Source organism: Lasioglossum baleicum, chromosome 15 (assembly GCF_051020765.1).
Source record: "Lasioglossum baleicum chromosome 15, iyLasBale1, whole genome shotgun sequence".
In the NCBI taxonomy this organism is placed as follows: Eukaryota; Metazoa; Arthropoda; class Insecta; order Hymenoptera; family Halictidae; genus Lasioglossum; species Lasioglossum baleicum.
The window spans coordinates 6,962,920-6,988,929 of NC_134943.1; the positions used below are offsets into that span (position 1 = coordinate 6,962,920).

At 47.8% G+C, this 26,010-nt stretch overlaps 3 protein-coding genes across 3 annotated transcripts in view; 2 read left to right on the forward strand and 1 right to left on the reverse strand.

Annotated features, from left to right (window-relative positions):
- LOC143216227 (uncharacterized) lies at positions 1-18,984 on the reverse strand. The gene is made up of 4 exons (XM_076439094.1): positions 18,845-18,984; positions 496-644; positions 215-363; positions 1-143 (listed from the first exon to the last, which is right to left on the reverse strand). The coding sequence occupies exons 2-4, from the start codon at positions 539-541 to the stop codon at positions 33-35; spliced, it is 306 nt and encodes a 101-aa protein (XP_076295209.1). The 5' UTR covers positions 542-644; positions 18,845-18,984; the 3' UTR covers positions 1-32.
- LOC143216224 (headcase protein-like) overlaps positions 1-26,010 on the forward strand; it is a 207,044-nt gene that overhangs the window by 106,999 nt on the left and 74,035 nt on the right. The gene's annotated exons all lie outside the window — the stretch shown is intronic.
- Positions 91-24,984, forward strand: LOC143216232 (facilitated trehalose transporter Tret1-like). The gene is made up of 6 exons (XM_076439098.1): positions 91-3,682; positions 3,784-4,140; positions 4,202-4,458; positions 4,806-5,060; positions 5,529-5,700; positions 5,792-24,984. Exons 1-6 carry the CDS (start codon positions 3,610-3,612, stop codon positions 6,064-6,066), a joined length of 1,389 nt encoding a protein of 462 aa, XP_076295213.1. The 5' UTR covers positions 91-3,609; the 3' UTR covers positions 6,067-24,984.

A 26,010-nucleotide genomic window follows, 5' to 3' on the forward strand; every position in this document is an offset into this window, starting at 1 on the left:
TAATGATATACATAGGGGACGTACATAATTGATTACTTTTGAGGACAGCTTTGCTTGCACTGTGCAAGCCTGACGCACTGTTGCTTGTCGTTTCGGACGAAGTTGCGCTTGCAGCGACACGCAGCCGTTAATTTCGAACATGCCTATAGTATGAAGTTTATTACAGAATGTTTCTGGATACCGTCAAATTAGGTTGTCAGTTTTAGGAACTTACGATAGCTGGACAGATTTCTGGCTTGGGGGTGCAGCAGCTTGGCTCGCAGATTTTCCCGCAAAGTGCCCATGCTTCGTTCTTTGGACAATCTGGAGTCTCCTCTGAACTGGCACTGTTGCTGTCATTGGCAGCACTTTCTTCGCTTGCAACTTGCATGAACATTTCAAAATTATAACATCTCTACCCCTCGAAGATTGCAGAGAATTATTACAAAAGGGATAATCAATTTTCGAAACAAGTCAGTGTACTATCTGCGTTAATAAATAAAATTGATTACTTACAAGCGACAGCAATGAGAAAAGCCAGAACGAGAATGTAACGAGACATTGTTCTTCTTACTTTCGTCAGAGTTGATTTTGTGACGCTCGATCGTCCCCGGAGTCTGTTTTTATACCTCTCGTTTTCATCCAGGGTTTACACTGCGATCTTTCTGTTTACAGATAAGGTGAACCAAATTATTTCGCAAAGAACTGTTTGCGAAGAATTACCGGTGCCTCGTGCATACAAATTTCTAGATCAGGCACGCTCCGAGAGATAAATCACGCCTCTCGCTGCAAGCTTTAAACAACAAGGCATTGCAAAGCCTAACACAGTCTTCTTGAATGTTAACTCTTTGTACTCAAAACAATTTTAACTGGAATCACATCTGAGCACGTTCACATCAATTGACATCAAGACATGTCACGAGATTCAAATTATTTATTATGTTTTTATATTGGCATCTTCATGATATAAAAATATATATATGATTCTGTTCATGTTTATATAATATAATTTTTTGCGAAAGTTTGGCGCTCCATCGAGTCTTCATGAGGGAATAGTTACCGATGATTTAGGGCCGCCCTAATTAAACAGTATAGAGAGAGGGTGTATATGCGATCCCTTGGCACTCGAGGTCTTCATTTGTCTCCGGTCGTTAACTGCTGCCTTCTAAGAGCTCGCCTGGCGAACTTTCGATCGAATGTCGTCGAACTTTCCTGCTGGGGACCCAGACCTAACCCTGGTCCCGCGACGGACATTTAAATGCAAATACACTTTTTACTTATATTTATATGCAAATGGTTGTCCCCGTCGATGGCTGGCCGTGGAAGGGTGGGGGGAGGGAAAGACATAGGGCGACCCGACGCGAATGAAAACGACGCGTTTGAGAGGCGAGAAAAGGGCCACCGGGCGCACGCGATGGGTCGCGTGCGTTTTTGCAGTCTTTATTCGCAACCTAAGAACAGATGGAATTTTATCGAGCCGTATCTACCCACAGCTGTCGAGGAGGTGGGAGAACTCTTGTAAATCGATTTCTGTAAAATTTCTGTCAGTTATAATCATTTACAATAGCGGTGGTGGCAAACCTTCAAAAGAAAGCCTCGCAATATTGTATTTTCTGTATCATTGTAACACAAAGGTAGTTTTCCATGAAACGAGGGTTAAGTAAAGGCGTCGGTAATTTTCGACCCGGGGCGCCATTAGCGCGACCATTTCTGCGAACGGAGTACTATATCGAGTTGACGGAAAGTGACAGAAAAAAATTCGCAGAACCCGCCATTCTCGGTAAGCTTGTCTGCGAATGGCAAGATTCTTTCGGCCGAGGGGTGAACAATACGCTGCTCAGTTACACGGCGACGCGTTTCTCTTTCCAGAGCGGAGAGATTGCACGGGTTCCCTTATCGTGCTCTGGTCGGAGGCTGGGGGGATTTCATTCGTAGACAGTGCATCCTCTTTCCTCGCCGCATAACGACACGCTCGATCACGACTCACGTATACATATATGTATAGTCGTTATCGGGCATCTGGAGCTCCCTCCGCGGACGATCCTCGTCAGGGAGTATCGGAAAGGCGGATCGGAGAGAGGGCCTGATCGTCTTCCATATACTTTATCGTTTCTTCGATTCGTCCTGAAGACGTTTCTCTCTCTCTCTCTCTCTCTCTCTCTCTTACCCTCTGGAATCCTGTCGGGCGAATAGATGCGAGAAGCATCTGGCACATTCTCCTATATCGAACCTAACGACGAGCGTTCCGAACCGATGCCAGATTGCATTTGTCTGTCTCGTTATTAGCGGAGACCTTATTTCGAGAGCGGATCGATGTGCTTCTCAATAAACCGATAGGAACGTTTTATGGCTACTGTTCGTTTTGTTACTATTGCGTTTTGCTGAAAGATCTCTCAGAGTTGGGTTGTGCGTTCGATGATGAGTGCTGTCCATAGCTGACTAAGACAATGTCCACTTCATCTACAGATTGACACTCTAATCTCCCGTATTAATTCACGACGATATGTAATCCGATTTGACGCATCAAAACGGGTTCGCAGAAGGCATTTGAAAGAAACGATGAAGTCACCAAAGAAATTAACATCGTTAGCATAATCAACTAGTTAATCGAGACGACGGATAACCTGGTGACATCACTGTAGCTGAACCCAGAGGTGTCTAATGAGCGTCTGAACCCAAAGGAACATTTGATCATTCTTTTACTAGCTCGAGCACCAACATATGTATGCAAAAATTCAAGAACACCTCTACACAAATACTTCATCCTTCTTTTAATATACATTCCTTCAACAATTACTGACCAGTACACATCGATATCACAATACTAATATTAAATTGAACGTCGAACGCTGAAATATATTATTGTTAACGAAATGGGAGGAACCTGTAGGGAAGCCGATCGATCTCCGAGATCGACGGCCGAGACATTTAAAATGTAGATGCACTCGTTCAAACACCTCGGCGATTTAATCGCCGTTTCTTCGGCGCTTCGCGTGTCGGTCCCCCTTTTTTCCACTCTCCGCCATTATCCCGACAAGGGTTCTCCTCTCCCACTGTAGAGAGACATCAAGAGAAAGAGTGAGAGGGAAGCGAGTCGATCTGTAATCCGAAAGTTGTCAGCCGCACATCGCGCTGCCCTAATGGAATTTGAATGTCGTTAGCCGAAGTAACCGGGCGTGAGGAAGGGACCTTATCCCTATTACCTCGTCGTGAGGGCACGGTCGCCGCAGCAGGTATCACTCTTGAGGACCAGCCTTTAACCGAGAACCTGGCTCGGGTTTATTGGAGCGCGAAAATCTATCGGGTTCGACGATCGTTTTCTTTTCGTCGCGCTTAGGCGAGCCGTTTGATCCCCCGGCGACTCCTGTTCCGTCGTTTTGGGGATCAACGATCTCGATCGGCGATCTAGACTATTTAGTCTCTGATAGGGGCGGGCCCTTAAGAAAGAAGGGTTGATGATGAGGAAGTAACGATTCGTGCACCAAAGTGAATTCGCTCGAACAAACTCACTGCCTTTCAAAAATTAAAGGGACAAGTCATTGAAATTGTACGACGTGAAGTGCCGTCGTTACACAAACAAACATCGGAACGTAGTCTTTTATCGAACCTCGACTGCAGGAGTATGTGAAAATGGCGGAAGACGAGCAACATTTCAAAACACTCCTCAAAAGAAGGCTTCCTCAGTACCTTGGCGCATCTACAGGTTCTCCTATCCTTTTCTCGAGTTCAACTTAAGTAGCATTCATCTATCGCTTCAGCACAAGCCATTCTTCATTTCCGACGACCAAAATAAATATTTCTCAGCCTGCATGGGCGGATTCTCACTGGGCTGCGGCCTCGGATGGAGCGCACCTTGCGTGGAGCTTCTGAAAGCCAACCATGGATACGGATCGATCTCCATAACCGTGGTAGCATCGCTGTTCCCAGTGGGCGCGGCTCTGGGATTGCTCGTGGTGCCGTTCATAATCGACAAGATCGGCCGCAAATGGACAATGATGTTCCTAGTGCCTCCTTTCGTGATTGGCTGGGCCCTGATTGCTACAGCCATCCCCGTGGTACCAATAGTAGTCATCGGTAGACTGATAACCGGCGCCTGTGGCGGTATGTTCTGCGTCGTGGCACCGATCTACTCAGCAGAGATCAGTGAGAAAGAGATCAGAGGTAAAGTCCACCTTCCAATCTCTACCTAAACCATCCTAAATCATTCGCAAACCGGTGACAGGAACTCTGGGAGTCTTCTTCCAACTGCTACTGGTGATCGGAGTCCTGTATGCTTATTGTTGCGGATACTCGAAGAGCGTGGTCGTTACGTCGATCCTCTGTGGTATTGCACCCATTGTGTTTGCTCTGCTGATGTTCTTCATGCCTGAGAGTCCACTGCATTACATAGCCAAGAACAAGTTTGAGGATGCCGAGAACTCCATGCGGTTCTTCAGGGGTCCGGATTTTGATACCAGACCTGAGATCGCGGCTTTTAAAGTTAGTGGAGAATTTTGGTAATTCAGAGTTCTTCTCTTTGATTCACGTGGAATTAACGATGCGAATTTAGGGTAGCGCTGGGACAGTGTCGGCGTTAGCATCGAGCGAGGAGGATAACAATTAGACAGCAGATTTTATGCATTTACAATAAAAATATAAAACAGTAAAAGCATTTCAAGAATTTGGTAGTATTATTGCATAGCTTGCAACTGTATAAAACGAAATCCATCTATCAATGGTAGAATCTGCACGGTAATTCTCTTGACTCGATGCAAGCCCGGGACTTGACCAAGTCCGCTCCACCGTTGGTCTCTTCATCGTCGAATGAGAATCCCGGGTCTCGACAGGAGCAAATCGAGAGAACCAAGACCGAGGAGAAGGTGAACGTGTTGTCGCTGGCGAGGCCTCCGATGCTGAGGACGATGGCGGTCGCGTTTGGTCTGATGTTCGCGCAGCAATTCAGCGGAATCAACGCGATCATCTTCTACGGGGAGACGATCTTCAAGCAGACCGGTGTCGAGATGGACTCCCTGCTGCAGATGGTGATCTTCGCGGTGGTCCAAGTGTTCGCCTGCGTCGTCTCCGCCGTGCTGATCGATCAGGTTGTCGTATCGAGTCGAGCGCACACACGACTCTCCTCCTCGACCAGCAAGCCTTTCCGCTCCGAACGCTACGCTCGTTTACCAGCGATTTGCGGCTGTGGGGCTGTCGATACCGGAGCCGAGCCTAATATGGCCGGTTCTCGGGAGCCTGCCAGCGAGAACGCTCGAAAGGAGAACCACCTGAGAGAGTGTAGAGGCATCGTTGAAATCTCCAAGTGTCATCTGGCTCTGCGTTTTCAAAGAGGAAGCAGCAGATCGCAACAGCGGGACGAATAAAATGAAAATTGCTTTGGCTGGGTCTAAATGGGTTGGTTCACTAGAGCTTGCCAATTAGAATGTCCCATCAGTGATCCACCTGAGATAATGGCATCCTTGAAATCCTGACGTGTCAGCTAGCGCAGAGTTCTCAACACGGAAAGAATAGCAATTGCAACGCTATAGCGAATAAAACGAAAACTGTCGTTGCAGGTGGGTCGGAAGGTCCTCATGGCCGTGTCCTCGATAGTGATGTGCTTCTGCCTGGTAGCCCTGGGTATCTTCTTCATCCTGAAAGACCAGAATCCCGCAACAGCCGACAGCTTGTCCTGGCTACCGCTCCTTTCCGCCTGCGTCTACATCCTAGCGTTCTGCCTCGGCGCTGGTTAGTAGCCCGTACGGTAGCCGATCCTCTCGTAGATGATGCGCCGTGATAACGGAAGAGAGCGAGCCTATGTAACCTCCGAGATGAACAGGTCCCATTCCCTGGGCCTACATGGGCGAGATCTTCCCGTCGAACGTGAAGGGAGTGGCCGCGTCCTGCGCTGGCTTCTTCAACTGGATGCTGGCGTTCATCGTGACCATGTCATTCTCCGCCGCTGCCGAAGCTCTTGGTACCGCGGTTGTGCTCTTCTTCTTCGCTGTGATCTGCTGCTTGAGCGTGGTGTTCATCCTGTTCTGCATGATCGAGACCAAGGGGAAGACCTTCGACGAAATACAGCGGGAGTTCGGCACCCTGGCTGTCAATTAGTATACTTAAAATCATGGAAATCTGTGCTCAATTACAGCATTCGGATGTTGATCACGGTTGTATTTCAGTTCCAATTTAAGAACCGTGCAATGCACGAGTGCAGGCTCCGTTCTAGTGCAGTAAAAAATCGCGTAGATCAGCCGGGCGACAAATATATTTATAGCGAACGCGTCTCTCATAGCGAGCGAGCTTGATCGATCGGGAAGTAACCACAGATGACTGATCGGTCGTCTCGATGACAGCTTCTCGGTCGAGTGGAAAGCGAGTAGAAAGTTTTTCCACGTGGAACTCGTTAGAAAGCAGAAGAAGTCCTCCTCTATGGTCCCAGAAGCACTTCCATCGGAAGCATCGAATTTGTTCACGGTTTTTCGGGACTAGGCTCCAGGCAATAGTTCCCGCCGAGAAGTGAATCGCTCCTGCGAATCATTAACGCGTTCCACGATCGTTTAACGATTCCGCGAGGCCGCGTGCACCGAATCGGAGATTCATCCGAGTTCCTCGCGCCTGTCGATGACGATGACGATGACCCTCCTCCGTGGGTCTCTCTCTCTCTCTCTTTCTCTCTCTTTCTCTGTTTCAACGCGATGCATTTGTCATGCAGCTGGCGTGGCTCGGTAGGCGTTCGCTTTCATCGATTATACATTCGAATTTATATTTATGAAGCGTAGTAGCTGCTCGTATCGGCGGCCTAACAATGGATGCTGGCTACAAACCTCTGCTCGTCAGGGTCGAGCCTCAGGATCATGCTCTCGCCCACTATCGTCGGCTACCATGGAGATTTTCCGCTCCGCGCGAGGCGCTGATTCGCTTCTTGACGCCTGAGGTGAAAATGAAAATCGCGAATTATATTCAGAATTCTTTAAAGAGAAATGCAAGGAACGGATCGATCCATCGTCTGCAAAATATTTGTCTCGATTCTCGTCTTCTCTGGCCGTTCGTGCACGTTCGAATGGCTCGAGGGGGGGAGTAGAAACCAGCTCGAGGACGTCGTCGGTCCGCGGTACGAGCACACGAGGATTATTTTTCCAGATCGATCGCGAGAAACCGGGCCGTCCCGTTAGTCCTTATTCGGCACGATCGCGAAGGGTGTCCACTTTCCGGGCGGGATCTCTCGATCCTGTACGTGTGTTTCTTTTGACTATTCGAGGGAGTGGTCCCCCGCACAACAGGCCACCGCCACCGAATAAATTTGCTGGTGAAACCGAAAGCGCGCGTGAGAAAACCAGCTTAGCAAGAAACCGCCCCGCGATCAAGGAGGACAGACGAGAGTACGCCAGACGAGTTTTTCGCATGTTCACGCAAGAACGGGGCGGTTCTTTCTTCGTGGGAAGAACCCGGGATTCTTCTTGCGATCGTGGGCGATGCCCGGAGATCGTTTTTCGTGAACAGTCCTTCCGACCTTCGCGAATAAAGCGTCTAGTCCGATGACGATCGTGTGAGGTCGACGAAGGTTTGCTGCTCAGGGTGGCAACACTGGCTGTTTTTGCACAGCATGTGGCGATCGTGTTTTTTGACGATTAGTAGTCGACGAAGTTCAGCAGGAGACTTCGATTAAGGTGATAAATTTCGATTCTGGATGAAATAGTTGATAGAAAGGGCGGGATCAAATTCTTTATGAAGAATTCACAGTTTAACACTAAACCTACCGACTTAGTTGTGCTAATTCAATTACATTGTAATTCATTTTCGTCGTAACTAAATTACACAATTCAAAAACCTTTCAATTAATTAAATTACTAAGTATTTTAATCAGATGTGTAAGTGAAATACAATATAATTAAAATACAGCACTCCAAATTATAGCACTTTGACGAAGTGCGATATATTTTTATGTTTTTCTTTCATATACTTGTTTGCTGTCTGGGCGGCGTAGTTTCTATTCCTCGTCCTCGTTCATAATACGCAACGCTATTTCATGTTTATGGTTGAAATTTAAAAAAATCTGTAACGCAGAAGTTATTTCTGTTCAGATATTATAAATTTATAAATAATAAATTCCTTCTGTTCGAAACCTTCACATGGATTTTTCAACCTCTTCTTACCTATTACTTTATTATTCTTTAATTTTAATTTAATTACATCGTAATTCGCAATTAATGTAATTGAATTACAAAGTATTTATTATTGTACTCAAATTGCAATTACAATTGTACTCCAATTGCAATTACGAATTACATTGTAATTGAATTGAATGAAGATCTGAGTTATAAATTACAATATAACTGAATTACGATGTAATTTAATTACTTTGTAATTATAATTCCTGGAGTAATTCAATTGTAATTCTGCACAACTCTGCCTACCGAGCCTTAGAAATAACTGCATAAATGTTCCCTTGTAAAAATGACAAGATTAATTTTATTTAGACTTTGTGCGGCTCCTATTGTAATACGGGCTCTGCTAATGATATCTATTCAATAATTTCTTATGGAATTCATTTTTATTATTTCAATAACTGTAAAATAAAAAATCTGGAACGGGTCATTTTGACCGTTGGTGGTAGGTTTGGTGTTAAGAGTGTCAAGTATGGATCACTTTTATGATCTTATGTGCTGTGTAAAAAGTGATCGCAATTGTAGGATAACGATGCAGATGAACTCGGTAGTCTGGTTGACCGGGTGCCGTTGCCTCCCGGAATCCTTTCGCAGCGTGCCGAACCAGTCGATTACTCGAGAGCCAGTTCGAAGTTGCTCGTTCGAGAGCCGTCTGTTGTATATTTCATGAACGGCGAGTTTCCGTCCTCGTCTCTGCGCCGGGAGCAGCACGTCTCGACCGTTCACGTGGTACTAAGCCACTCACGATCCCATCGGCGAACCATTTTATTATACTTGTCGTTCGCGTTCCCGGAAAATTCTGCTTTTTCACTCAGTACACACCCACGGGACTTCCTGCAGTTCTGGCGACTCCGCGCACAAATAACAACTAATGTTTTTGGTGTTCTGAAAAATTGGAGGTTAGAAAATGATGCGACTGAAAGCCACTTCAGTTTGTGTCATTCAGCAGTAGCAAGCCTAAGTTATTAAGGGAATTCATTTTAAAGTGAGCAAGTTGGTGGTTGAGACTTAATTGGAAGTGAAGCTTCGGTGTTCGAAAATCCAACAACTCGAACATCCCGCATCCAACGACCTGGTCGACTGTTTCTTCGGTCGATATCTCGAACAGGACGGACATCTCGATTCGACTCACACGCGATCCACGTTCTTCTCCAAGGTTCCGCTCGCGGATCGGCTCGCAGACGGCGCGAACGTTCGCGCAGATGCGCGAGCAGCGCGTGTCCCCTTTCGCTCGGTCTCTTTCTCGCCGTTTTTCTCCTCGTCGCTCCTGCATCAGATTGCACACTGCACCATTGCACCGCGGGTGCAATGCCCTCTCCGCTCAGTATCGCTGCAACTCGCTCTTCTCACATTCGCGCGCGCCCGCCAGACCCGAAAACCATGTTACGAGCGCGATTTTTTGCGCCGATCTCTCTCTCTCCCTCTCTCTGGCGTGTTCAAACGCGCACATTGTGTGCGATCATGACTCCCACTCCACGAGACGATGATCCTGACTCCGACACGAAAGGAGGACAGGTCACCGTGTCACCGTACGAGACGAACCGACAGGTAGTTTTAAGAATTCAGGTGGGAGGTTCTGGGAGGAGTCTGGTGGGCGAGCTGGGGCTTTTGTCTTCGACATTTAGGTTGTCGGTGCTACGGATTCGCTTCTTCTATTTTTCAGTCATTTAATCTTTTAGTTGTTCAATTTTTCAGTCCCTCAGTGTTTCCAGTTACTCAATTTTTCAGTCGCTCAATTTTTCAGCTCTTACATTTTTCATTCCTTCGATCCTCCACTCTTTCTATCTCTATGTCTCTAAATTTTTGAAGAATTATAAAAGCTTTTGAAGAAGTGGTTCATTCAGGAGATACCAACAGCCAAAATTCTAGAGTAGATTTCCTGAATTTTCTCTCGGTTAGCAAAATTGCTGATCCAGCCAGCGCCGATCGATCTTCCGCAAGCAACTCGATGGAATCGACGTTTCGAGAGCTTCTTTCACGATCCCCCGATTTTAAAAGAGTTCTGGTAGTAGACTCGTCGATCATCAATCTTCCGGGTTAGCGGGAAGCGAAAGGAGCCGATAAAAACGCCATCGCTCTCTGCGGAGCACGGTGTCTCGTTGGCAATTAATTAATTTCTATCAGCGGCGATCTCGAGCTTCCGGATCGCGGCGTTCGCAATCTCCAGCAATTAACGTAAAACATTTTTATTTTCCATAAAGATCCACAATCTACTTACATGAGATTAAGAGGCGATACCGTGGAATAACGACCCAATAAATCTTGAGAAGATGCTAAATCCGAGAGATATGTAAAGTTCGCAAATAACACAAGTGTACTTCGGGACAGAGGTGTAAATAAAGCAAGGGCAGAAATAAACGTATATCAGTATGCTCGCGTGCTTGAACTCGCTCGGAGGCTCGACTATCGCCTATCCCGTTCATCCAGCGAAGGAGAGAGAGAGAGAGAGGCTCGTAGGAGGTCGACGTCAATGGAGATCGCTGTTTCGACCGGTCTTTACGGAATCCTTTTATCACCGAGTTCAGAAAGAACTACTGTGCGCGCACGTGACATCAATGGACACGTTTCAGCCTGCCTTTATCGCCAAATGGCAACGTCGATCAATCTATCCTTCTCCCTGTCTTCTTCCTCAACCTCATCGTCTTCATCGACTCCGTCGATCCTTCATTTTTGCCAGTCGCGAATTCCATCCCGTAGAAAGCGTCCAAGACGTTCGAGGTGTCCGCTTCGATACTTGTCACGCGTCGGTCCCGTTCTCCTGCCAATCACCGAGGCATCGACTCCCTTCGCAGCGTAGCAACTGTCGGCAGCGTTCGTGTTCTGCCGCGTCAGTGTACGCTCTTTGACCCCCCCAAACGAAAAAAGAGCATCGTGTTTTCGTTCGGATCAAAGGCTTTATTCAGTCTGTTGCGCATTGCGTGGATTTCAAGCTGACGTCGATCTTCTCGAGAGTCTTCGGGAAACGAACGGCGAATGGCGATTACCCGAAGTCCAGGAAGTTTGTTTAGATGTTTATTAAGCGCTGACTCCGCCGATGAGTGCACCAACTGCGATGCGAAACGACAGAGAGGCGTTGTGGCCAGAAATAAATACATTTACGCGTCATCGCCGCTGCAAACAATCTTCTGGGTCAAAGAAGACATCTTTCCTTGCAAAATTGCTTCTACACACTCTGTATCTGCTATGATCAAAAAATTGTTTCTTTTTTTAAATATTTACTGCTTCATGAAATATCTATATACAATTTTTCTAGATATATATTTTCATTTTGGTAGCTAAAAATGAAGGATTTCGATGCAAAAGAATTATCCCAATATTTGAAAATGTCTCTCAATGTTCAAGTGACAATTTGAGAAATGTTCTCTTAAAAATACCGGGAGTCCAGCAAGTTCGATTTTTAACCAAATTGAATAAGGAAGCGGTGGAAAGGAAGAGGTGATTAATCACTCGGCCATTGTTCGCGCGATCAACAGCGGAGTTCCGAAGGGACGTATAAGGGACGTGGATCGTTAGGTATATGGGTTTCGATACGTCCTAACAACTCGTCGAATAAATCCGTGCATCCTCCTCGGATGCCCTCTGTTGCATTGACGGTGCAGCAGTGATCGGCATCGCCATACAGCCCGCAGACGTTATCCGTCTCGCAGAGTGGAGACACGAGCGAAATAATCGACTCGTTTGCAGAGGTGATTTCAGTGAATCGCGGCTCGTTAAAGGAGAGGATCGACTAACGTCACCGGTGCAGTCCGCGTATTTCCGAGCGACCCAGTTGCATACAGAAGTGCAGTTATCGCGTGGGCCGCGTGTAGGTACCGTTTACCGATGCGACTCTGCGATTCGAGCTTTCTCCGTCTCTTCCGTTCTGCTCCGGTTGCGACACCTGGCCCACAAGATTTTTTTATCGATCCGGAGTTCGCTGGATCCATAAATCCAAGTAACGCCTACTGTTCACCGAAATCGATCCTAGTATCGAGTAACACGCTTTCGATCTTGCGGAATCTGTATCTAGGCCGAGATCGGATGATTTATTTCGCACTTCTTAGTGGCGAGTGGGCGTGGTTAGACTGAGTGGGCGTGGCCTCGGGGTTCCGGCTCTAAATTGGAGGTTGAAACATGCTCGAAGGGGCAATTTGAACTCGTGAATCTTTGGTGCAACCATATTTCCGAGTAGCATTTTTCTCCAAAAGTGTCGGACTAGAGGAAGAGTTTTACAAAACTGCATTAGTGAAGCAAGAGCGTCTCCCTTGGATCTTAGTTGTAAATTCGCGATCGGTCAGGGGCTGCGATTATTTTTCTTTGGCTAGAGTACCAGATGATCCATTCACACACGCGGCTAGAATCAGAATTCGTAGCCGAGGATCGCGCGAACCCGCGTCCGCTTGAAATATTCGCGCGGCATCCGAGGGCCCGAGAGAACTTTTAATTACGTTTGCCCGTTGTGAAAAGAGAAACAGGAGGATCTTATGGAGAACGAGCGCGAGGAGAAGGAGAGGACACACAGAGGATCGCGCGCGGCGGCGGCACCGAATGGAGAGAGTCTGTCGGCGGGGAACGACACTGGAAAAAAGTACAGGATCATAAAGCATTCGCGCAATAAAGCTGCCTGCAGCAACGGGCAGGCTACATATTTTAAGAAATTAATTTGTCGAAGGACAAATTGCCTCGTTCTTCGCGATACCCGAGAACAAGCCCGAGAGGGATGAGGAGAGATGTGGGTTCAAAAGGAGGAGAGAGAGAGAGAGAGTTTAACCTTGCCGCGTGGTGGTCTTTCGTTTCCCGCCCCCGCTCGAAAGGGTAGAAAGTCTCCGCAGAAACTCCGTTTCGGCTAATTTACGCGCTCGTAAATCTCGCAGGCGGCTGGTGTTGCCGTTGTTCCCGGAGAAATAATAACGAAGCCCGATTCGTTCGAAGAGGAAGAGTTGATCGATGGCCAGAGGAACAGAACAAGATGAGGAGGAGGAAGAGGAGGAAGAGGGCAAAGTTTGCTACAGGCGAAAGTCAGCGCAAGAAACGCGCGGTAAACGTGCTTTCTATTTTTCAGAAAGCAATGAGTCCGTTCAAAAAAAAATAAATTCTCCACGAAACTCTCCATGATAATTCCTGTTCGTAGCACACCCCATCGGCCATGGGGATGCGCGTCGCTCTCGTCCCATTTTTCAGGGGTGAAGAATAACAGACATCTTTTTCCGTCTCTCTCTCGCTCCCGCGCCGGTCGCAATTAAAATGTAAATTCTTTGCATTCGCCGGGAACCGACGATCCAAATAAAACAGCCGCGGGGGGTGGAGGCTGCTCGGTAAGTGGAGCAAATATTTGTTCCTGAAACCGCTGAAAGGATACCCGGTGTCGGCGGAATAATTATTTGCATAATGCCGCGCGATACACCGGTATTCCCGGGGATGCCGGGTAGACGCGTAATTTTTTTCCAACCCCCTCCGTACAAAACCCCGCACGAATTCTTCCGCCGCGGTGGAGAAGTTAATCTCGGTTGTATATGGGGGTGGCCACCCACCGCCCTGTCGCCGAACAACAGAGAAGAGGGTTTCTCGCGAACGTTTAGCCGTCTCGCGATTGATTTACCGCTGTGCTCGCTTATTCGAGCACTGCGGGGGTGCTGGAGACTGGGGGAACGAGGGGGAGACTCGAGCAGCCTGAAAAAAGTGCTCCAAATATTTCACACCTTTCGCTGATTCGATGTAACACGGGACGAATGTACTCGATGTTTTAGACTTCAATTTTTCAGTCACTGCAATTTTCAGGCTTCCAATCTTTCAGTCACTAAAATTTTCAGGCTTCCAATTTTTCAGTCACTAAAATTTTCAGGCTTCCAATTTTTCAGTCACCAAAATTTTCAGCCTTTCAATTTCTCAGTTAGCGTTCCGCAAAAATTTGTTCTCCACTCAACAGAGAAGTTAACTTTTCGCTTAAAATAACCTAAGATGATTTACACATACGGAACTCACTCCACAGAAATCTGCGAAGCCATTCTCCACCCCACAAGCACCCCCACAAATCCAAATAAAGCGTCGAAAAAATTCCATATTTCCCCGTGAATGGTCCAACGTGACAATTTCGTCATGCCCGAGCCACTTCATCCCCAAGGAGATTTTCTTTTGTTAGTTAAGGCTCGGTAAGGGCTGGTTTTCTCGAGCAGCCCGGCGCGTCAGCCGTCTTCCGTTCCGTCGAAAGAAACGGAGGAACGCGTTATTTATGCCTTTCCGCTTTTATGGATATAGGAGGAAGACGGGGGCACCCTCTGTCAGCCCCGTCAACCCCCTTTCTTCGTTCGTATCTCCTGGTTGGCCCTCCTCGCGCCGCCCTGTCGACGAATTCGGATCGCGCACCAAGGGAAAACGCGTTCTCGCCGAGCGACGTCTAATCGGCGACTACTCTTTTCACTCGGCTGGCTTCCTTCGAGACCCAGGCAGCCGTGGATACGTCCTCGCCCCATCATCCAACCCTGAAGAAACACCGGATAAAAGTACCAAGAAACGCCCTAAAATATATTCTCTCCTGCTCGCGGGGATCGGCCTCCTCGGAATACCGTTTCGCCGACTGTCTAGAACTGGGGCTCGCGTCTCATTATTCCATCTATCTCTCGGTCCCTTTCGACCTCAGCAAATTGAGAACGTCTCTGAATACCTGCAACGTGTTCCTTTCTTTCAGATTCGTCTCGCGATTCGATTCGGGAGGCGCTTCCCGAATTCTTGATTTAAATCGACGTTTGCTACATTCAACCATTTTTTCGAGGAAAACAAATAATCTCAAACTTTGTAGAAATTAGCTGTCCAGTGAACCAAGGACTGACCTCTGATTCCGTCAGAACCGTCCTCTTTTGACTGGCAGCGTACGTCCTTTAAAAATAAGGTCGAACTCGAAACACCCCTGTTCGTGCGATCGAACTTCGCTTGGCAAAAACACGCTGCCATAAATCGTTCCCGATACATTTGTTGGCAAGAAATCGGCGCTGAGGGGGAGAGGAAATAAGGAGAGGCCCGCGACGAGGTCGATCGACGATCTCCTTCATTTGTGAGCGAAGAGAGGGAGAGAGAGAAAGAGAGACGTGCGTGGAGAGCACACGCTCTCCTGTCGAGGTACGCACACGATCGGACCCCTATGTGGCACAAGGATGCGGCTCGTCTGGGTCATTACTATATCACCACGCTTCTCCAACTCCTCTCCTCTCTCCTCTTTCTCTCTCTTCCTCAGTGTCTTTCATGCGAGCACACGCTGACTCGCTCTGCGACCCGACCGCGTGATGCATAACGATCGTGACAGTCGATTCGCGAGGAGGGTGTGGATCGCTGTTGAAACTCTCGATCCTCAACTTGTATGTATTGTATTTCGTCGTTCTACACTGACTCAGCCTCTTTCTTCGCTCTCTGTCTTCCTGTCGAACATTGAAATTGATATTTGATAAATATCCATTTCGGCTCTGTTGCCCTTTGTTTCCACACAGTCGCGTTTTCGGTTCGTCATCGTTTTAGTGCTTGATCAATTCACTGCCAAATAAACCCATCGCGTTATTCGCATGTTACGTAAATAAAAATTGTTTGCATGAATCGCAAGACATGGGAACCAAATAGGACTTTATTCGTCGCTTTAGTGGTTTTATCAAGTTGTGAAATATAAAAATTCTATATGATGGGGAGCTACGCAAGTGGTTAATGATTCGTAATGCTCTGATTAACTTCCGGCAATTTCTCGACGAGCCGCGTTTGGAGCATCGACAATCATCGGGGCCCCCCAATTTAAACGGCGAAAGTAAATTTGAAGCCAGTCCGAGCGCAATGCGAAAGTTTTCGCATTTCGCCGGCAATTCGTCGTTCCCTAATCAAAATCCATAAAACGCACCCCAGCATTTTCCATCGGGCCTCTTTCTAGCCACCCCTTTCCTCGTAAAAACATTATCATTCCCTCCGCGACGGTTCTCCCCGGTCCCTATAACAGCCGGAGCGCCGTTCGTGCACGTACGATCGAACAATTTCCCGAAGATAAACGATTTCCACGAAGACGTCGACGACGCCCACGCTGCCCTAACGCGCCCGAAGACGAGCCACCACGCTCCGGCGGGTTTCGATCGTCGACAAGGGCTAGATAACAGCCCGACGACGACGGAAACCCGTCGCACGGGCCTCCCCCTTCTAGCCCCCCTTCTGTGTTTCCCTTGATCCGGGCACACAATGGGCTCCATTGTGCCCCGGTGGGACGGAACAAGACAGCCTTGTGCCACGGCCACGAACAACCGACGAGCGTCAATGCTACCGGCGAACGACAGCCTGCGAACGGCTACAAAATGACAGCGCTTTGTCGACGGACCTGTCTCTACTCGTCTTCCTAGCTCTGCGAAGTCAATCGAACGAAACCACCGAATAAACAGTGTTCCGTTCCTTCTAGTCGACTCTTACTATTCTTCCTCCCTTCGTACAAGACGTGGGTTTTTAGTTCGATTTCGTCAGGTGCAGTTGGCAGCTGTTTCGCTGATCTGTTTGTCCAGCAGCGTTTTCATTAATGGTAGAAATTGCAGAAATCAAGGAATGTAATTGAATACGGATTTTTAGTTTGATTTTACGTAAGCGAAGATTGCTCGTCCGTATCGAGTAAGGACGAGCTTGGATGTTATTATCGGCCGTATACGGTTGTTATCGGAGTTTGCTATTATTACCGCTTGCGTAACTCTAATCGTTCGTCATAGTGTTCGCCTGGGTCAGTGTTGGATGACTCAGATTGTTTGTGTGGCGCATAACTGTAGACGTTTGTTGGTTGAGACGCAGTGATGGGAGTGAAACATTTTTTTTCAAACGTAATCGTTCAGTTTAATGCAAGTTTAAGGTCACCAAAATTTCCCACTGACAGATTGGTGGCGTTCAGGGCCGTGTTATCTCTCCGAAAGTTCTTTCACCTGCAATAGGGATTGTCGCGATCGTCGGCGACGCATGTCGCGTTTTATTTCTGCGAATAACCCGCACTATTGTCGTCGATCGTTAAAAAGCCATCAATTACCGTGCAAGCCGTTCGGTTTATGGCACCGTGACCCGTTGCGCAGTCGCCAGTTTGCGAAGGAAAGCCGCCAGGTGAGAGAAGAAGGTTTAACGATCGACGCTTCGAACCGGCAGGAGGACAGCCGGACGACGGAATATGCACTTCACGCATCGCGTGGAGTACACGTTTGCGTTTATTTTCTCTCTCTCTCTCTCAAATTCCCTTCTGTCAACCGTAACAAAGGCTACGTGTTGGCCTAGCTGTGCAAACACGAGCCCGGAGCCCACCGCCGCGCAAATGCCTGTCGATCGGCGCGCTGCTATCGCTCGCCACTTGCGATTTCACGATGAATGGCAGCGTCCAAGCATAAATTAAAACCTGTTGTGCGTTCAGTTCTCCTGCACGAACGTTCCCAACCGTCCCCTGCCTTCTCCGGACCCCTCCGATCGGACAGGGACCACTGTCAGTCAACTTTGTGCTAATACTGTGGAGTGGACGGCTCTCCCTGGGCTGGAGACGATTCGCGAGGCTATAGCGAGGGTGGCCGAGCTTATAAGAGCGAATTGATGTCTCGATGATCGCTCGAGGTCGTTCCCGTAACGATAAAAACGACCGCTGCCTTGGAAAGAGTATCGTTAAGGGCGAGTCTCGCAGTAAGGGGAATGGGACGGCCTGTGGTCAGACGAGGGAAAATCGTTTGTTATCAGTACACTGCGGATCTTTATGCAAAATAAAAATTTCTTACCTGAATTGCAACAAACTGAAGTGAAATAGAAATTTATTTTCTTCCTTATTATGTTTAGTAGGTTGAAAACAATATAATGGTATGTTTAAATTTTCGTAATATTTTTGCTATTTTAAATTACACCTACTCATTTTTGTCATAAATGCATAAAATCCGCAGTCTAATTATCAGAGAATGGAGAGTTTCGAACGATTTCTGGCGATTGGTGGTGATCAGATCTTGTAGGTAGCTGTTTAAAATCTATTAGAAATCACTTATTTGACTTTGAGATTAAATAGCTCAACCATATTTCGTATGAAAATGTGCTGCTACAAAAGTCTCGCAATTTTTAAACGAGTATTGAGTCATTGCTGGTAGGCTGAGCGGTAAACACCGTTGACAGTCGAGAGGAGAGATAACGATCCGTAATGGCGGTTGGCCGGTTCAAAGGAAGAAAAATTTCAAGCGTGTGTACTACCTACGTGGAAAAAAAGAACCGAGGATGTTCGCCTCGGTCCGGGCAAACTGTGCACGCTGGATCCAGGGTCTCCGGCCAGCCCCCCCCTCCCCTCCGCCGATGTACCAGACGAAAACGAAGAGGAGCAATAAATCTTGCAATAATCGCGGCCGTTCCGTCCATTCGTCCGACCGTCCCTCTCGTCCTCTCTGTTTCGTCTGATCGCCACGACCTCGTACACTCTCCTCCTCCAGCCAGGCCGCCAACTAGGCTGACTCTCTCGTTGCGGCAATGAACCGAGTCAACTGCTCGAAACACCCCCGCAATTGCTCGCGACGTGCGCGTTAATTCGCTGCGAGGCGACCTTTTGTGCGACACAGGCGGTGAACAAAATATCGAAAGACAACTGGAGTCAATATTCGACGAATGGATTCGTTAAATGCAATCAAGAGGAAACCTTGTAAGAAACGGCATTAACGCAATAACGAGTTCGCACAAAAATATAAGCACAATTGCACATTTTTTGTAAAGTTATACCAAGCTGTGGTAGGAAAAGTAATTACCTTGTGGAATATAGATGGAAATATTAATATGTTGAGTCCCTCGTGGCTCCAGAAGTTAATGCGCCTTAAAATTCCGAATGGAAAATATCGAACCGTAGAACAGAGAGACCTTTACTCTGTTCTGTTCTGTTATGCCGCAGAATGGCGCCGTCGTTCCAGCCGAACCGAGCCGGCTTCGGAATTTTAATGAACAATCAGGGGACTGAATAACAACGAGACCAGAGCGGACGAGATACGCTCAATTGCGCAGGAATCTCGGTGATAACTGGACCGCTGGTCTTTGCGCGTTTATGGCACACTTCATGCTTCGACAGGGCTAACCGGTCTTCAAAATTCATGTGTCACGAATTTAATTAGGGTGCCGCGAGACAAGGTTATGATACATACATGCAGACTCACCTTGTCTTATTAAAATGTTTACTAAAATCTGGCAAAATCCACACGGCCGAGAACGACGAAATCATCAGCGTCAATCCACGAACAACCACTCAGCCTGAAGAAAACTTGCGAAGCTCTCGCCAAGCCGGAGGAATTCCGGCAGGATTCATTAAACACAATTTAGCGAAAGATTCTCGCCGTGGAGTCGTCAGAGCAACGTTGATATTCAAACCCGGCAGCAAGGCAGCAAGGTGCGCGTCTTCCGTTCGGCGGAGCGTGGAATTTGACGCGCTGCAACCTGCAATTCCAGGCAATTAAAATTCCCGGGGGCGCAGGATGCTTGGAATAATTAAATAAACGTGGAAATCCCGGCCGTCCGCGACGACGCTTGTCGCGAGGACGTCGCGCAGTAAACCGCGGACAGATCGAACGTAGAAACGAACTGTGCGGGGGAGGAAGGGGGTTCTATTTAATTGCGAAATCCAATTTCTGCCGCTTACGAAGCATTATCGCGAAGGGGTTGGGAAAGGGAGGGGGCTGTCTCCTGCGAAACCGGAGGAGAACGGTTAATCTCGCGCGATCCGCAGCTAATTCCATTTCGCACGCTCTACGGACCGGTCGCCTCTGCTCGGCTCCTGTCCGAATTTCCTGCGGACTCTCCTCGTGTCGGTGATTACGGCCATTCAGCGAAAGATAGAGAGGGAGAGAGCTTCTCTCTCGCGTTCCACGTTGTACCGGTTCAACTTCGAGAGACCAAGGGGATTCTGCTCGTTGTCCGTTATTGCCTAGTGAATTTAGCATCGCGCGGCGGTACCGCTGGCTATTTTTGCCCGCTTGGCACTTAGTCAGATCCGTTCTTCCCCTCGTCCCTTCCCCGACCATTCCCCTGCCCTGTGCCCGTCTTACGATCTCTCTTTCACCGAACCTGTCTCCGTCTGGCCTGATTCAATCGAGAAAACGCGCGCATTTCGCGGGAAAACAACTTACGCGAGGTCTAAGGCCTCTTTGATCTCATCGTTGAGGAAAATTGTGTAGTTGTCCATACAATATGCATGTTTATGTAAAATGTGAATTTTCGGAGTTAGTTACCAGATGATCAACATTTATGCTTTCTATTCACACAATTAATTTCCGAAAAAGTGTTGGAACGTATAGAAATACATATATATTTAACAACTGCATAATGATCGCTGGAAATACACTGGGTTTATAATAACAGAATTCGCACGCCTGTTCGGCTTGAAGGTCTATCAGAGAAGACCGGTATGGTAGAGTATAAACGCACATTAGCATGCTCGCTAAGTGGCATGCTCATTAGAATACAATAACTAGCAACAGATGTCGCGATTACAATCTTTCCGAAGATTCCTCCAAAAAGAAAATGATACATTGAGGAAAATTGCGAGGAAAATATGATTTCTGCACAACATCGTGGAAAGCGACGGCGTCTGGTGAGCGCACGGGCGAGTTAAGCAGAGAAATTGCAAATTAATACGGGCGAGAGGCCCGATAGAAATTGAATACGTCACGAGCGTGAGCGAAAGATTAATAACCTGCGGGAAACGAGAGGGAAAAAAGAGATCGCGTCTGCGCGCGCGCGCGGCCTCGCGTTCGCACGCGGCCGCAGTATAAATATTTCGCGAGGAAGAGCCGCAAGACAAATACGAGAATAGAATGGCGGATGACGGCGAGTGGTTTCGAGCCGTTCCCCACCGGCTTACCGGATTTAATTAACAATCGCCATTTTTTACGCGTCTGGATCCTCTTTCGCCGCGTCCACCGCCCCTGCGTTTCGGCGGCCTCGTATATATTCTCCGCTCATCTCCTTGCTTTTATCCCTTTCACCCTCGTTAAATGAAAAAAACCAGGCATTAAAGACGGCTCTCTTGAAATTTGCGATCCCTTAAAATCCTAACTATGCATTCAGCTTTCTTCTGCTGCTTTGTCAATCTTCTCTCGTCGGATCTTCTTCTTGTCTCTCTGTAAATTTTTTAAAGGCTTCGGACACTAAAGAATATACATAATTGTGACAGACTTTTTAGATACTTGTATAACTTATTTCTCAGCTGCACTGATTGAGAACTTAAGTGTTGAAAAATATGTGCAATGGGGGAGGAATCGATTCGGCCAGCAGCAAGGAATTGCAAGGTAAATGAATGAGTACATTCAAAAGCGGAAAAACGCTGCGACCGGACGCGCGTTTCCTGTCCGAGCTCGCTGCGAAATCTTCAGAATCCGCGGACCGCAAAACGCGCGTCCGCGGAACGATGCGGTTTCGGGTGTAGCCACCGTGACGCCGAAAACCGCGGTTGCATTTCGTTGGTCCCACCCTCTTCCAGCTCCACCTCCTCATGGTTCTATTAACGACGGAGAGCCTACGGGTACAGAGGTTTCCTGACGGACCCTTCAGGAAACGCCATGGAACAAAGGCGAGCTCGACTTCACAGCGAAGACGCCCGTCGCGGATATTTCTTCGCAGCTGTCGTTCCGAGGCTCTTTTGTGCCTTTTGTTTGGACGGGAGGATATCTTCTGCCGTTCGGCGCGGCCTCTCGACAAATGGAATCGCTTTGCCTAACAAATTAACTGACTAATAAATACGGTACGGGTCTTTATGCAAATTCGCACTCCTCCACGCTAATTTTTCCGAGGGCTCCTGATGATTTGGCAACGTACTGTGCGGAGCACGAGAGAAAACTAGCGGGAAGGGAACGGGGAAAGAGAAGCCTGACTTTTGCGTACCTCTTGCCTCGTTCCCCTTCCGCTAGTTTTCTCTCGTGCTCTGGATAGTTGGTATGATTGCATTTGTTGATGAATTTCCACGCGAATCGTTTATGGGTGCCCTTGGGAAAGAATGCAGATATTCGAACCGCGCGAACGGAACTGATTTCACCGTCTGGCGATGTGGAATTGTTTTATGAAATTTTTCGAATTCAGGAGGAGAGTTCCACTCTGCCCCAGGGACAAAAGAAACCTGGGGGAGATCGGCCGGAGATCAAAGCTTGGGGGGATTGTCGAGGGCCGAAAATAACCATAATCGTATTTAGAAGGCATCGCTCCTCTCCGCTCGCCGTTGCTTCCCATCAAAGGGATGTGGAATTTTCGGAAAGCGTGCAATTCGTCAAATTAGTAACGATTCGAGGCAGGGGCACAGGTGCACTTATCGAGGGAAACAGGCGAAAAAAAAAAAGAAGGAAGCGCGCCGAAGTGTTCTTAAACGGCGGCTCTCTCATTTCTCTCTCTCTCTCTCTCTCTCTCTCTCTATCTCTCTCTCTCTCTCTATCTCTATCTCGTTGCTTTCCGGGAAATAAAAAAGCTCTTTCGGGTGTCTTAATTAAGGGCGGCTTTTTTCGAGCCCGTAGGGCCTCCACTCGTGTGAAGGATCGCCCCTTTGAAGTTCAATCGGTTTAACGAGGTCCACTTCTTCGGGCATTAAAATAAACGCGGAATTGGAGCGTGGCTTGGAAAGTCTGCTGGAAAATTTCGCCGGAGTACCAGACAGTTTTTTATGGGAACTTTAATTGCTGGCGCCTTTGTCATAGAGATTATTCCTCTTCTACTGAAGTTATTATCGTCGCGAGTTGACAGACTATCTCGAGTCCAAGGTCGCACGACGCTACGGAGGGAATCAGCTTTCTAGAACATTTCCCGTCGAAATTCAACGAGAACCATAAACCAGAGTTTCATTTCCTCCTTGCGTCACCCTATAGCGCATCACTTCTAACCTCGGCGGAGTGTCTGGATTCTACATTTTTTTTATCCGCGAAGAAGAGCTATCTGGAATCGCTTCAACACTCGCGGCCGATAACCCTGCGACGCTTGCGAAACGGTCGAACAATAAACATTTTGTCGTCACGTCAATCGGACGATAAGGGAGTAATAAAGCTTCCCGGGCTCGTAAAACTAACGGCAATGACCTGCTCGCGCGAGGGAGGCTCTATTGTCTTCGTTCTCGAGCCTCCCTTGACGCTTTTGCCCCTTAAGAGCACTAGCTCTTTAAAATTCGAGTTTTCTTGCTGAAAATGCCACCCAGTTCATTTATATCACGCTAGAAATTCATCTGCATCTCTTGAATATAAATTATTTTCAATTATCACACACACACACAATAATTCCTTCAAAGATTTATTTTGATTTTGTGGAATACCTTTGGATGTTGGGGTTAAAGTGTTGAACTATTTGCCTAAGTTTGAACAGAAAATGTCGTGGAACAGAGCAGCGTCTCCGCTTGTTATCGCCGGACGTCAGGAGAAAGTTCCGCGAGACATTGATAGCGTCGGACGTCGGGACGCTAAAAATACGCAGGTTGGTCGACGACCGGCGTCGGTGTCTAGAGATACTGTCACGTTCAGAGGGACGTTGGTTGTGGCCAGCGTGCTAACAGCACCAGCAACAACAACAGGGAACGGTTTCGATCCGACGCGAGTTCCGTTCAATGTCGCGTCGTCCCACGGTCAGTCGGAATTACAGCCTCGTCGCCAGGAAATTGAATATCGCTCGGTGACGGCTTTGTTTCGATAAAAGTGTAACGAGACGTCGTCGTCGGCGGCGGTTGTCAACGTCGGGACGGATAAACGCGTCCGTCAATCCTCCCTCTGCCATATCTCGTCGGCGAATATCGCTCCAACCATCTGGAACCGGTCCAAACCGTTTGCATTCGTTCAATTGCATTTGTTCCTGTTCCGTTTCTGATCCGTGCTCGTAGATCACTGGGAATCCTAATTAACACGTTGACAGCCGAATCAGGTTCTTCAAAAAAATCTACAAGCTCAAATAATTGCTTTTTTAACCCTTGTTCATTGACAAGGAATTTCGAACAACCACCGAAGAAATTGTTTGAAAAATATTCTACAGAGTATTAGGAGAGTGCAAGGTTCTTACCTTGTCTGGAACGATCGTAATGCGTTACGGTTGCCGTCAAGCGTCAATTACCAGCGTCAGCCGGTAAAATGTCGGAGAAAAACCGCGGCAAGGTTGTCGATGCTTTTCATCGGCGGCTGCACCACCCACTCGGACTTTCTCTCACTCTCTTACTCTCTCTGCTCGTCGATGTTCCGGGCTCGCGCACGCATCATTGTGCGTTGCAGTAATGCGTCGGCTCGGAACAGCTCATTGTGCATTATACGCGACATTGTGTCCTCGTTAACAATAGCGGGGTGTGGCGGCGCGAGGCTGGCTGACTCTCTGGATGGCTGGGCTGGCTCGGCTAGCGGTCTCGATTTGGCGGGCAATTTTTGTTGAACTTCAGACAGACGCGTCCGACCGACCAGCCAACCGCCTCCTTTCTCGTTTCACCGTGCCACTTTGAATTTAACAACGCGACCACGTTGCGGTTAGCAATTTCCTGCTTAACCCTCGCCTCGGAGCAGGCCTGGCTGCCTGCCTGACTCTCGGTCCTCTGATGCGCTGTACTTTGCTCCTAATACCGGTAAACTCGCCATTAATACGCGATATGCTACAGTTAACTCGCCATTCGCTTGCAGGTCTATCACCATTCGCCAAATAATCCGTTTTCGAATTTTTACTTCATGATTATTGGAATTATCGATGAGAGAATAAAATGAAAGAATAAATGAATAAAGAGGAATAAATGAGCCTTAGTGTAACAAGCCCACACATATTGTAACTACAAAATATTCCCCGAAGCTCCACAAATTCTTATCCAGTTATCCCCAGCGAACACAACATCGCAATCGGTGGATATTACAGAACATTTCCATCCGATATAGAAAGTACTCACTACTCAGCCATAAAATTCGAACAAGGTGTCACGGTTGTAGAGCACGGGGCAATGAATTATTCGAAAGGTCCGTTCCACGGGGGTGCAGGCTCCCCGAAACAGATCTCCCCTCCGTCGTTTTCCAAATCCTTTCGTGGAGGAAGTTCTTATTAGCCTTTAGTATGAAGTTTTACGTCCTTCGGGCCTAATTCACCAGTAAATCCGCGTCTGCCCCGCGTACCAGACTTTTATTCGCTCGTTCCGGGGGCTCGGAAAGTTCCCAGAACCCCCATAGCGTCGCTCCTTACCCCCCTCGGACGATATTTATATTCGCGGCGCGGCGGCGCGTTTTCTTCGCGCGAAATTTAAAATGCAGATAGCTCCCCCGTTTAAGGAGAGACCCTGTTCCCACTCCACCCTCTTCTACTGCCTCTGTCCCTCTCTTGACATCCCGCCAATTAATTTCATTACCCCTAAGACCGTTGGTTTCACCCTTTTCCCTCTTCATCCGTGAACACGTCCCCCCCTCCCCCCCCGGAAGGGCGCACAGCAAATATACGGGTAGTAGGTTCAGATCCGCTCTGCGAAACGCAGACAAGTCAATTTCGCGTGTCTCCCGACCCTCTTAGGCGAGTGCCCTCCCTCGAAATGGATTTTCATATTTGCCCGTGGCGCGACCGGAGCCTCCATCAACCTCGCGTAATTATTCCCGCATTAGTGTAACGGTCCTCAAGTGCTCCTGACAGTTCGGATTCGCTATGCGAATGTTTGCAATCTATCCGCTATTCATTTATTACACGAGTCCCGCGGGATCTTGCGGTTTGCCTATTTATTTGGTAGTTCCTCGGCCTCTGGGAACCTGACAGTCTTCCACCTTCGCGTTATGCGTCTCTGATACGATGTATTTACTATTTATGTCCTCTGCGAATTTGTGGGTGAACGGTTCTTGCGTTTATTCCATTCGTGTTTATTTCTCCTCTGCGAATTTCCAGATTGTTTAACAAAAAAATCTGGCCTGAATTTTTCTCTTGCGAAATGAACGATTACATCATCGTTTCCAGCAACTTTCCA